This window comes from Sus scrofa, chromosome 3 (assembly GCF_054392235.1).
Source record: "Sus scrofa isolate SSC_HxYL_T2T_F1_AM1 chromosome 3, Sscrofa_HxYL_maternal_Yorkshire_Landrace_v2.0, whole genome shotgun sequence".
NCBI lineage: Eukaryota > Metazoa > Chordata > Mammalia > Artiodactyla > Suidae > Sus > Sus scrofa.
In genome coordinates this window covers 129,829,092-129,842,339 of record NC_139385.1, presented here as the reverse complement: position 1 = coordinate 129,842,339, position 13,248 = coordinate 129,829,092, and the positions used below count along the sequence as shown (strand labels likewise).

The 13,248-nt window shown below is 52.6% G+C and overlaps 1 protein-coding gene and 1 long non-coding RNA gene across 4 annotated transcripts in view; one reads left to right on the top strand and one right to left on the bottom strand.

Moving 5' to 3' along the window:
• HS1BP3 (HCLS1 binding protein 3) overlaps nucleotides 1-8,964 on the bottom strand; it is a 38,284-nt gene extending 29,320 nt beyond the window's left edge. For 2 of the 3 annotated variants that reach the window (XR_014842460.1, XM_003354913.6), the window contains exons 1-2: nucleotides 8,902-8,964; nucleotides 4,321-4,486 (exon numbers count right to left, since the gene is read on the bottom strand). Coding sequence is in view for 2 of the 3 variants with exons in the window: in XM_003354913.6 (XP_003354961.4) it covers nucleotides 4,321-4,486; nucleotides 8,902-8,933 (198 nt within the window). In the remaining variant the exon portion in view is untranslated. Of the gene's footprint in view, nucleotides 1-4,320; nucleotides 4,487-7,632; nucleotides 8,624-8,901 lie in introns of those variants that run through there. The other variant, XM_013996311.3, reaches the window with a different exon arrangement.
• Nucleotides 1-13,248, top strand: part of LOC146404936 (uncharacterized) — a 639,839-nt gene that overhangs the window by 497,091 nt on the left and 129,500 nt on the right. The gene's annotated exons all lie outside the window — the stretch shown is intronic.

The following is a 13,248-nucleotide window of genomic DNA, read 5'->3' as shown; positions in this document are numbered from 1 at the left end:
CTACTGTCTTTTTAGTCTTTATGTTGTCTCTTTCTGTTCTGATCTTTATTATTTCCTTCTTTCCAATGACTTTGGGCTTTGTTCTTCTAGTTCCTTCGGGTATAAGATGAGATCATTTGATAAAAAGACAAAAGACAAAAAAAAAAAAAAAAAGATTAGATTGTTTGAGATTCTTCTTGCTTCTTGAGACAGGCCTGTATTGCCATAAACTTCTTTCTTTGTGCTGCTCTGTGCTGCTTCCTGTTTGGCGTATTGTATTTTCATTTAAATTTGTCCTCAGATATTTTTTAAACATTTCTCCTTTGATTTCTTCATTCATTGACCTAACAGCTGTTTAGTAGCATGCTGATAAGTTTCCACATGTTTGTGGTTTTTCCAGCTTTTTTTCTTATGGTTGATTTCTAGTTTCATATCGTTGTGATTAGAAAAAAATGTTTGATATGATTTCAACCTTCTTAAATTTATTGAGACTTGTTTTGTGTCCCAACATATGGTCTTTTCTTGAGAACATTCCATGTGCACTTGAGAAAAATGTGTATTATGCTGCATTTGGATGGAATGTTCTGTACAAATCTATCAAATCCATCTGGTCTAATGTTTCTCTTAAGGCTGCTGTTTTCTTGTTGACTTTCTGCCTGGGTGACCTATTCATTAATGCAAGTGGGCTGTTAAAGTCTCTCGCTATTATTGTGTTGCTCTCAATTTCTCCCTTGAGGTCTGTTAATAAAGCCTCATATATTTTGGTTCTCCTATGTTAAGGACATATATATTAATAATTATTATGTCTTCTTGATAAGTTGTCCCCTTTATCATTATATACTATTTATATTTGTCTTGTTACCTTTTGTGGCTTGAAGTCTCTTTGTCCGATATGAATATGGCTATAGCTGCTTTCTTTGGGCTGCCCTTTGCTTGAATTATCCTCTTCTATACCTATACTTTGAACCTATGTTTACCTTCAGAGCTGAGGTTAGTCTCCTGGAGGCAGCACATAGTTGGGTCTTGTTTTTGTTTGTTTCTTTGCATTTTAGGGCCACCCCTGCAGCATACGGAGGTCCCCAGGCTAGGGGCTGAATCCGAGCTGTAGCTGCTAGCCTACACCACAGCCACAGCAATGTCAGATCTGAGCTGCATATGCAACCTACACCACAGCTCATGGCAATGCCAGATCCTTAACCTGCTGAGCAATCACTAATAAATAAGGATTTAGTGCTGCCATTTTACCTTTTGTTTTCTGGCTGCTCTATGTCTTCATTGTTCCCGTTTCCTTGTGTTTCTATTTGGTTGGTGGTTTCTATGGTGTTTCTTTCAGTTCCCCCCTTTTAACTTTTGTGTCTCTGTTCTAGATGTATGTTTTGTGGTTACCATGAAGTTTGCATAAAATGCTCATAGATAAAATAGTCCTTTTCCTGCTGATACTTTCATTTGCCCATCCTTTTCCTCTTCCCCATTTATGCTTTTGTCATCTTAAATTATCACATTTTATGTTGTAAATTGGTTACCAAATTGAAGTCGCTATAGTTTTTTAACTAATTTTTCATCTCTTCATCCTTTGTGCTGTAATAAATTATTAAAAAACCTATTCTGATATGTAGAGATGCAATTTTCTGATTCTGTCTATTTATTGCCTTACTCAAAGCTTTTTGCTTCAGGAAGAAGAGCTTCTACTAACCTTTCTTGTAAGGCAGGTCTAATGTTGATGAACTCCCTCAGAATTTGTTTGTCTAGGAAAGCCTTTATTTCTCTTTCATAAATGAAAGATAACGTCCTTTTTAAAAAATATTTATTTATTTATTTATTTTGCTTTTTTTAGGGCCACACCCAAGGAGTTTCCCAGGCTAGGTGTCTAATCAGCAACACAGGATCCAAGCCTCATCTTCAACCTACACCACAGCTCACAGCATGGCCAGATCCTTAACCCACTGAGCGAGGCCAGGGATCAAACCCACACCCTCATGGTTCCTAGGTGGACTCATTTCCATTGTGCCAGGATGGGAACTCCAAAAATAACTTTCTTGAATAGAATATTCCTGGCTGACAGTTTTTATCTTTCAGTATTTTGAGAATGTCATTCCATTCTTTCCTGGCCTGTAGAGTTTCTGTTGAGAAATCTGCTGATAACTATGGGGGTTCCTTTGTAAGCTACCATCCTCTTTTCCCTGGCTGCCTTTAAAATTCTTTTTTTTTTTCGTCCTTTTTATGGCTGTGCCTTATGGAAGTTCCCAAGCCAGAGGTCAAATCGGGCCTGCAGCTGCAGCCTAAGCCACAGCCACAGCAACATCAGATACGATCCATATCTGCAACCTACACCGCAGGTTGCAGCAATGCCAGATCCTTAACCCAGTCAGTGAGGCCAGGGATCAAACCTGCATCCTCACAGAGACAACACTGGGTCCTTAACCCACTGAGCCAAAACAGGAACTCCTAAAATTCTTTGTCAATGACTTTTGGCTTTTTTTTTTTTGGCTGTGCCCGCAGCATGTGGAATTTTCCAGGCCAGGGACCAAACCCACGCCACAGGAGAGACAATGCCAGGTCCTTAACCCACTGAACCACCAGGGAACTCCTGACAGTTTTAATGTAATTATTCTGGAGAAGGTCTTTTAGCATTGAGGCAATGCGGTGTTCTCTTAGCTTCGTGGACTTGTACCTCCAGTTCCTTTCCCAGGTTTGGGACGTTCTCCACTATTATTTCTTTAAAATAACTCTCCGCTTCCTACTCCCTCTCTCCTCCTTCCGGGATACGCATTATCCTAATGTTGCCCTTCCTTAAAGAGTTGGCTGGTTCTCAAAGGTTTTCTGCATTGTTTTCAGTTCTTACTTCTCTCTCCTCTCCTAACTGAACCATTTCAAGATGTCTATCTCTGAACTTGAAAAACCTCTTTTCTACGTGGTCTGCCCTCTTTCCAGTTCTTTCTAGTGTATTCTTCATCTTGCATACTGAGTTCTTCAGCTCCAGAACTTCTATTTGGTCCTTTTTAAGTCTCAGTTTCTTTGATAAAGTGTTTATTCTGTTTACTAATTTCATCCCTAAGTTTACTGAATTGCCCTTCTGGGTTTTCTTGGAGCTGGTTGAGTTTCTTCTTGATAGCTGTTTTGAACTCTTTATCCGTTAAACGGCAATGTTCTGCAACTTTAGTTTCTGGAGAACGGTCATTTTCTTTTTGTGATACAGTGTCACTGTGATTCTTCATGATGTTTGATGAGTTGTTCCTCTGCAGGTATACATGAAGTAGCAAATACCTGTCTTCTTTAGATAAAACTTTTTAAAAAAAACTTGCTTTGAACGATTCAATGGATTAGAGGCTTTTCTTTTACTTTCCAGTAGGTGGCGCTACAGCACTAGCCTTTGGTTTCCTTACCTGAGCTGCCCCTGGTTATACCTGAGGACCGATTATTTTTCCAGCCTCCACTGCCTCTGACAAAGGTGTTGCCCGGTACCCTCGTTGTCACTGCTTGTGCCTCCTTGCTTGTTGGTGCCCTGCACTGTCACTGTTGTCACTGCCTGGAACACTGGGATGATGGGCACCTCTGCGTGTCCAGAGTCTCTGGTCACAGGCTCTGCCACCACTGAAGGGGGTGGAGCAGGGATCGTGGCACCTCTGCCATGTCTGGGGTTGCTGGATTTAGGAGCGCCACCACTGTGGGTGGGGGACGGGGGCTAGAGTTGAGGGCGACTCTGCAATTGGAGCGACAGCACTGCAGGCCCCGCCAAGGCCAGGAGGCGGGAGTTGTTCGTCCTGCCTCCCTGATGCTACTGGGTTCTCCGTGGCTGCAGGCTTGGCTGCCGAGGCTGGGGACCCAGGATTGCAAACACCACCTCCACCGTTCCCCTGGTTCCGCTTCCTCTATATGTTTCAATCTACCCATCTCTAGATGTAGAGACGTGAAATTTCTGTGGATATTTTCCTGGCTGAGGTTAAAGGGGGGACAGTGGGAGCATCTCAGCTGCCAGAAGGCGGACCTCTCCACCTGCTCTTTAAAACACAGCTCAGCCCCGACCTCTTCTGCGAAACCTTCCAGAACCCTTTCCCTAGGAGGGCTGGGGGCCCCTTCTCCACACTCCCACAGCCCTCCCTTCCCCTCAGCTCCTGTCACCACCTGCATCTGTCTCTTTACAGGTCTGTCTCCCCTGTCACACCACAACCACGATTCACTGGTGTCCTTAGCGCCAACACGCCCTGGCACTCTCAGGCTGAGTGAGTGTTGGCTAGGACACGGCTCACATCCAGATGCTCCCTGCACCCTGGTGGCAAGTGTGTCTGTCTACTTGGACCCCTGGGCCCCCTCGGGAGCATCCCGGCCGAGCCCCCAGCTCACCAAGAACTGGACGACATCCTCGGGCCTGTGCTTGGCCGACTTGAATGCAGCCAGCCGGGTGACCGCCAGGATCTGGTACTCCACGTGCCCGGACATCATCCTGCCCCGCACCTCCTGGTGCTGCGGCACCGTCAGGTCCAGGCCTGTGTGGACATTCTGAACTCGCCTGCGGAGGGAAAGAAGGCAAAGGAAACTCAGGTGCAAGTCAGCAGGCTTCCCGAGCAAAACGCAGGCAGGACCTCGGGGTGGCCCAGCGGGCCTGGGGCCGGGGCTGCTCTGCTGGCTGTCCTCTGTGGCCAGAGCTCCAGGCTACCCACCCGCCACATGCCAGCCCCTCCTAAAGCCTGGCTTCCCAGGCCCAGGCCCCGCCTTTGGGTCACTCAGGAACAAAGGGCTGTTTTCCCAGTAGGAAAACAGGTGACAACGAGGAAGTAGCTGGCATTGTCACAGGCTCTGTTTGGAGGTTCCCCCTGCAACATGCACACACAAGGCACTCCCGCCTTCCACAGCCCTACCAAGGGATACTACTGCTTAGACACAAAAAGGAGTCACCTGTCCTTGGGCTCAGAGGTCAGAGGTAGGGGCAGGGTTCACTCTAGGCTGCCCCCCTACCCCATGTCCCCAGTGACCTGCAGCTCCTCTCAGCCCAGCTTCCTCCTCCCTCTCAGAACCCCACACCTGACAGGTCCCCAGGACCTGCATCCTTGATCCCTCCACCTTTCTGCTGTCCCTCCCACGCCTCCCGAGCTGAGAGGCCCCTTCTAGTGCTGGGGTCGCAGCCTCAGGCCTCAGCTCCCCTGCCCTCTTCCCTAAACTCTCCAGTTCTCTGAAGCTGCACCCAGCAGCTGCACGTGACCAGGTAAACACAGTCAGGCTGACCGGGCCTCCTGAAATTCACAGCCACAACCTGCAAGCTGCTACGCTGGGCCTGGCAACCCTGCCTTAGTCCCGACCTGGGGTTCCCCAAATGTGGTCCCCGCAGCATCTCATCTGGGAACTGGTGAGAAAGGCAGATCCAGGCTGCTGACTCACTCTTCACGTTACCACATCCGCCAGCTGACTTACATGCCTGAGCCTAATCCCCGCTCTCTCCCTCTTCCCTGGGCCTCCAAGGAAACCTTTTCTGTAAAGGGTAGGATAGTAAATATCTCAGGCTTTCCAGGCCACAGGGTCTCCATTACAACCACCTAATTCAGCCGTTTTAGAGCGAAAGCAGCCACAGACAGTACAGAAAGTTTATTTACAAAAGTAAGTGGTAGGCAGGATTTGGCCCATAGGTGTAGTTTGCCCAACTACACCCCAGATCAAGCTTCTCGAACTGTGAAGTGCATCTAAGTCGCCTGGGGATCTTGTCAACATGCAGATTCTGATCCAGCAGGTCCGGGGCAGGGCCTGGGTGTCCGCATCTCTAAGCGGCCTTCTGGTGATGCTGACACTGCTCCTAGGGCCTCCCGCTGAGTAGAAAGACCTGGAGTCTGAGTTGCCTGACTCAGCAAACCCCAGTACCTGTTCTCCCTCATGACCCTGCTTCCTGTTTATTTACTGAGAAAGGAAAGCAGAGGGAGAACGTCCGAGCATGTCCCGGGGCATCCACAGCTGGCCTGCATCTGCCTCCCCTGCCACCGGGGCCACTCTGGCTGGCCCCTACCTGAGGCCAACCCCTCACCTTCTCAAGGATGTTGTGTCTACCTGCTCTTTTCTGTGCCATTCCTGGATCATTCTCCCTTCCTTACAAACCAAAGATCTCTTGTGGCCCAATCATCCCCTTGAGCTACTGCTGCATTTCCCTCCCCTTTCAGGAAAACTCAAGAGAACGGCCTCTATTCACTGTCCCGGGTTCCTCTCCTGTTTGATCTTGAACCTTTTCCAACGAGTCTTTTGTCCTCATCATGCAACTGCAACTGCGCATGCCCATGTGGCCAGGGACCTCCGGTCTTTAAACCCAAAGGTCATTTTTCCTGCTCCTCCTACTCCAGCAACACGTGACAGTCCCTCCTGCTCCCTGAAGCTCTGTCCTCATTGGCTCCCAGGACCCCCAGTCTCTCTCGGCTCTCTGCCCTCCTGGCCACTCCTGCCCAGCTTCCCTGCGTGGTCCCCCCAATCCCGCCCAGAGCACCCCCTTAGGCCTCTCTCGCACAGCAGCCTTCCCCAGCTGATCCCCAGTAGGTCCAACACTTTAAACACCATTTATGGCCAGCGGTCCCCCCACTCCTCTCTCCAGTCCCGACTCTCCCCTCAAAGCCACACTCCTCCGAGCTGCCGGCCCAACACCTCCACGTGGCTGTCAACAAGCCTCCCAAGGACCGCGTCCAGACCAGCAGTGATTCCCACCTTTCCCCCAAACCCGCCCTCTTCAGTCTCCCGTCGGGGCCGCTGCAACTTCACTTTTTTAGACAGTCAGGACAAAGGCCTTGCAGTCCATCTTGACTCCTCTTTCTTTTCTTTTTTGGGCTGCACCTGCGGCACATGGAAGTTCCCAGGCCAGGGGTCGCATCAGAGCTGCAGCTGCCAGCCTACCCCACAGCCACAGCCACAGCGACACGGGATCCGAGGGCACGGCTGTGACATACGCCACAGCTTGTGGCAACGCTGGATTCTTAACCCACTGAGCAAGGCCAGGGATTGAACACCCGAACACTGTGTTGGGTTCTTAGCCCACTGAGACACAACGGGAACTCCTTGACTCCTTTTTCTTGTTCTCAGAGCCAATTATTAAAACCCCCTGAAAGCTCAACCTTCGCACCATAGCCAGAACCCAGATACTTCTCACCTTCCCTGCCACCGTCACGCTGGACCAAGCTACCATCAGCTCTCAGTGGATCACTGCCAGCGTCTCCTGAAGGGCCTCCTCGCTGCGCCCAGCTCACCCACCTCCCGTCAGCACAGCACAGCGGCCCTTTGTGACACCTCAGCCGGGGAGGCCTATCTGGACGGTCCCCTGCCCCCAGGCCCCCAGCTCTGCGCCACATCCCTCGACACTCTTCCTGCCTCACTCCCCTCGGGCCACAGTGGCCTCCTCGCTGGGGCCCAAGCACCCCTCTGCCCCAGAACCTTGGCTCCTGCTGTGCCCTCTGCCCAGTACATTCTTTCTTAAAATTGCCCTTTCGTTTGTCAGGCACCTGCCCACCCGCCACTCTCTCAGAAAGACCCTCCCAGCCCACGCCACGCCCTCCTCCTAGCACACTCTTTCCCCATCCCTTTATTTTCCTTCACACCATTTACCCCCCCTACACACCACGCATTTACCCACTGTCCACCTGCCCCATGGAAGTTTGGGAAAGGGGTTCACTGCTGTATCCTAGAACCACTCACCTGGCCTTCACCACCAGCCCCAGCATCTGTGAAGAAGCCCCGTGCAGGCGGGGCAGTGAGGGAAGCCATCCACCTGCTACCCCAGCTCCCAGCGCCAAAGTCACACCCTCATTGGTCTGCTCACACCTGCCAACCTCAAACGCCCTTTTTGCAGAAAAGGAAACTGAGACTCAGCGAGAGGGGGTGGGGGTGAGCTGTGTGGCACTAGGGACGCTTCTGCCAACGAGGACATGACCAGCAACCAGGCAGAGGACACCAAGCAAGGGCTGACATCAAGGTTCGATTAAAGAATCGTACTTTTCTAGACCAGCCTGAGGGCACAGGGATGTTCAGACTGCAGCTGGAAAAACACCACTCATTTGTGTAAGAGACTGATGCCTTAGTCCAAGATCTTGTGTAGAGGGAACAGGGTGGAGTATATGAAAATAGTTGCAGTGAGTGGCTAGACAGATATTAGAAAGGGGGGAAGTAAAAGCACGGACATCGCAGCCTTTCCAGGATCTGTTCTGCGCTGAGTCCTCCACCCGGAACCAGGGTGGGCCCACACTGCATCCTCTGCCTCCAGGGACCCTGCCAAGGCCTCTGCTCAAACTGCACTTGTCTGAGCCACCTGTTGGAGCAGCCGCCTCCTCTTCTCCCCCCTCACCTGGTTCATGCCCACTCCTCCAGCAGAGCCTGGCTTCATTCACTGCCTCCCAGAAGCCGGGGTTACACCCTGCCCTGTGTTCCCATGGCGACCGGAACCCACGACCCTGTCTCAGCATCGGTCTGCCTCCATCCTTGTTTCCCCTGCTGGGCCCAGCCTTGCCCGGTTCACCCCGTCCCCACTGCCGTGCACTGGGCCGTACACACGATGAGCGCTGAAAAGATACAAAACTAGGTTCCCGAAAAGAAATGAAGGCAGATGGACAGGAAAGGGGAGAAGTGAGCCTCCCTCTTTGCCCGCCTGCGCGGGACCTGCCCGTCCAGTCCTTCCAGTGGGTCTTGGGTGAGTTCATTAGCCCTTGCGGGGGGGGGGGAGGCCTCAGTTTCCCCATCTGTAAAACGGGGGCACTCGCAGCTGCCCGCTTCTCCCGCGGGGCGGTGGAGGGGCCGAGCCCGGGTCAACGGCCCCCGCGCTGGGGAGCCTGGGCGGCAGACCGGGAGCCCGGGAGCCGCTGCCTCTGCCGGCTCCCGCGCCCTGGGAGCAACCGGCCGCGGCTCCCGGGCCCCCGAGCCCCCGACTCCACGCTGCCTGAGACGCGGCGCCGGGTGCGGGGTCGGGCTCACCTGGAGGTGACGAGCACCGCCGGGGACTGCATGACGGCGAGGCTCCGGGCGGGGCGCGCGGTCACGGGACCCGCAGGCGCCGGCGTCGCCGCGTCCCCGCCCCGCGCCCCGCCCGCCCCGGCCCGGCCCGGCCCCGGCCCGCCGCCTAGCGGCCACCGCGCTGGGCCGGACGCGCAGCGCTCGGCCGGTGCATTTGCGGGCCTTGCTGGACCTCTGCGCAGGGACTGAGGGCGGAGGGCGTCCGCGGGCCCCCGGAGCTGAGCGGCCCCCGCGACCCTATGTCCGAGCCGTCCTGCTCGCACGCACGTCCTCGTCCTGGTGTGGGCCTCTCGTTATTAGTGACAGCGCCAGGTGCAAGCATCGGAGCGCCCAGGACCCTGCTTCAGACGTTCTGAGCTTTGATGAAACAGGGCCATGGGCGGCCACGGCCCCAGGGATGCTCAGAGAGATGTTAGGAGGCTCCAATGAGGTGACAGAACCGGCAGATAAATTAGAGCCCTCCGTGAGGGGTGAGCTTCCAGGGGCCAACCGGGCCTGTCCAGCAAAAGCTGCTGGGAACTCGGGGTCTTTCTTCTCCCTCACTTAGGGGGCCTTGTTCTGAGGCTTGTTAAAACAGTCAGGAAGACGCTTTTCAAGACTCCTGCAGCTGGGTCGGTGGGGAGAGGGCTCAGGAGTAGGTGAGGGTCGGGTAGGGGCTTCTTGCTGAAGGCAGACCCAAGGGCTTAGACCTCAAAGGTGGGGGAGGAGGCGCTGGTTCAGATGACGAACGAGAGGGATCAGATACCCCGGGTGGGGATTCTCTCTAAACTGACGGAGCAGGATTCTGCCTGAGACTGGGCTGGGCTGGCCAAGGACAGGGCAGGGACCAAAGTCCAGGCTCAGCTAAGAGAAGGTACAGAAGAATCTAAAGCTTAGTCAAGGAGACAGACTTCGTCACCCCAAGTTTCCTTCTTAGAGAGCTACTGAACCCCCTCTCTGGGTGCAAATCTCTCTCCCAGGTGCCCTCTCCTCCTTTCTTCTGACCCCAAGTCCCAGGGCTGTTCCCTGCCCTCTGGCAGGAGCAGGAGGGGCTTCTGCTTGACTGCATTTTCCCAAAGAACCAGCCTCCCGCCCCACCTGCACCACCTTGGAACTCTGGTCAACGAGTTCGCCAGCTCTTTTGCAGCTGCCTGCAAAACGCTTAGCTCAGGGCCTGGGTCCTAGTGACCAGCAGTGTGTTTGTGTTGCTCTAATGTGTAGCCTGCCTGTCGCCAATACCTTGCAGGCCCCAGGATTCCAGAGTGCACACCGCTGGGGGCCTTGGCACACCTGGCGCCGGCCAAGAATACCACTGGTTCCCATGAAAGAGTAACCCTGTCCCGGAGAACAATCCCATTTTCTGCCTCTGTGGGTCCCACGTGCCCCTATGTGGCTCCAGCGGATAATTGTATACAATGCATGGAATGTGGAATCTAAATCTGATATTTTCTGTTTCCTGCCTGACTTGAGGAGCCCCTTCCATGGCTGAAGCTGCGGTAACGCAAACCACATTGCGGAGGAGCTTATAGTCCCCCTTCTTGCTGCCCTGGGAGGAGCGCTCCGGGCCTCAGTCACCCCCAGGGACGTCACTGGACCTCAGAGGCAGTGCGGTCAGTTAGAGACACCACAGCCAGCAGGGGGTCTAATCTGAATTCTGGCTATGCCGCTGTGCACCAGCACTGCCATGGTTTACTGGTGGGGTGGGTCTTCTGGGGACCTGCTGATGTGTCTCTGTCTTCTACAGTGATGCTTTGGCACTTCATGGGGCTGGCAGTCAGGTCGAGCAGAGCTACCACCTCATTTGTCACTCGGCGAACGCTCCTGGGCACAACTCTAAGCCTGTGACCTTGCCAGGCCCTGGGAATGCAGAAGACACAGGCCTCCCTTGCAGGGCTCACATGCCACTCGGGAACAGGTGGAGCTGTCCACACGAGGGCAGGCCCAGGGTGCACGGGAAACGGCATGTAAGCAGCTCAGCTAGGGGTTGAGGCAGACAGGGGTTCTTTCAGGTGGAGGTGGTACCAGTCGTGGGGCATGAAAACGTGGGTGCTTTTCTCATTGGTGAAATAGCACTTTAACTCATAACACTGCTGTGAATTAAATGAGAAAACACGTGACTGAAATAAGAGGAAATGTATGGCAGACTCTGTAGATGAGCTGCCCCAAAGCCATTCACAGCCCCTTCCTCTTTGCCTTTTACTGTCACAGAGGCTGCATAGGTAAAGCACTCAGGCTCTAAACCTCCCTTACAGTTAGAAGGTGCCATGTGACCTAATTCTGCCATCTATACAGAGGTCCTTGCAAAGGGACCTTACAAAGAGAAAGCTCTTTGTACCTTTTCTGTCTTCTGCCTAGAAAGGAGATACATACGATGTTGGAGCAGCAGCAGCCAGCTTGTGACAACGAGGCACAACTGGGGTCTACACATTGAGGACGAAAGAGGCTGGGAACCTGATGGCACATGAGGCACCATACCAGCCCTAGACTCTCTCTTGGGATTTTTGAGTGAGTGCTTCAACCCCTCTATGTGGGGTTTTCTGCAATGGATTCCTGGTTGGTACAGTTGTAAAGTACTTACATAAGGCTTGGCTAAAAATGTTCAGTATGGGGTAGGGAGGATTGAGGGGGAGGAGGAGAAGAGGTAAAGTGTGTTCTAGGCAGCAGCGCAAAGCCAGGGTGCTACCAGAGAACCATAGTGTGGCCGGGGAGCTGGGGAGAAAGGTTGGGGAGGGGTGACCTGAGAGGAGGCTGCACTCAGGGGCCCTGGGTGTCACACAGAAGTGTTTACATGTCTCCTGAAGCAGGGCCGGACTCACAGAATGAACAATAGGGCAAGAGGATTTTAGGAGCAGCCTGGGGTGTGATGAGCCACATCCTACTAGGAAGATGAGGGCAGAGAGAGGGAGGGGTGAAGAGGGGACCAGAGAGGGGAAGGCGAGGACGCCGAGTGTGGCACCCTCTTCCAGAAGCTTGATTCTGAAGCAGAGGAGGCAAGCAGAGGATTTTCTAAAACTATTATATAGAGAGACTTCATGGTCATTGCAGAAAAACTAGGAAATATGGATTCTAAAAGAATAAATGGAAAATCACCTCTCATTCTGTACCAGACACAACAATGATCAATATTTTGTTGTTCTTGCCCTCCTGACATTTTTTTTTCTATTCCTATATATAAGAAATAGCTTTTCTTTTAAACCGTACATAGTCTTACTGTTTTGTAACTTGTTTTTTCATTGATGATCCTGTAAACAGCTTTCCATGTGAAATTACCTCCCAAACCTTTTTTTTTTTTTTCTTCTCAAAAAGGGCTGCACCAGTGGCATATGGAAGTTCCCAGGCTAGGGGTCGAATCAGAGATACAGCTGCTGGCCCAAGCCACAGCTGCAGCAACGCGGGATCTGAACCAAGTCTGTGACCTACACCATAGCTCATGGCAACGCCAGATCCCTGACCCACTGAGCAAGGCCAGGGATCGAACCCGTATCCTCATGATACTAGTCTGATTCATTTACGATGCTCTACAATGGGAACTCCTCCTAAGCCATCATTTTATTTATTTATTTTTTATTTTTTTGTCTTTTTGCTATTTCTTTGGGCCGCTTCTTGGGCATATGGAGGTTCCCAGGCTAGGGGTCCAATCGGAGCTGTAGCCACCGGCCTACACCAGAGCCACAGCAACGCGGGATCCGAGCCGCGTCTGCAACCTACACCACAGCTCACGGCAACGCCGGATCGTTAACCCACTGAGCAAGGGCAGGGACCGAACTCGCAACCTCATGGTTCCTAGTCGGATTCGTTAACCACTGCACCACGACGGGAACTCCAAGCCATCATTTTAGATGATTACTTAGAATATCCTCCACAGATGTACCATAACTTACTTGTCTAGTCCTTAAGCTACGGAGATCAGATGGAAAGGTGGCAGGTGGATGGTGGGAGACAGGGGTGGGTGATCTTTGAAACGCTGGCTGATATTTGAGCCAAATACACAAGGAGGAACTATGGGGGGACACGTGCCAACGTGTGGGCACTTGGTGAGTCTGGGTACTTTGTTGAGTAAGGGAGGGTCTCGTTAGGTTGGGAGAAGAGAAATGAGACCGAGAGCTTAATCTCTTTGTCTTATAAAGTCAAAGAAACTTCAGGGGCGTTTTCTGCCAGCAGCTTCTGAGCCCTGGGAGAGACGGATAGGGGGCCCCCGGCCCCATGGAGAAGGCCTGTTCTGCTCTGTAACCCAAACCTTCACAAGCCACCATGCACACCGGTCTGGGGGAAACAGTCTTTGAAATAAGGGAAGAAGATGGCACCAGGCGTGGGGCGCAGGGTTCGCAG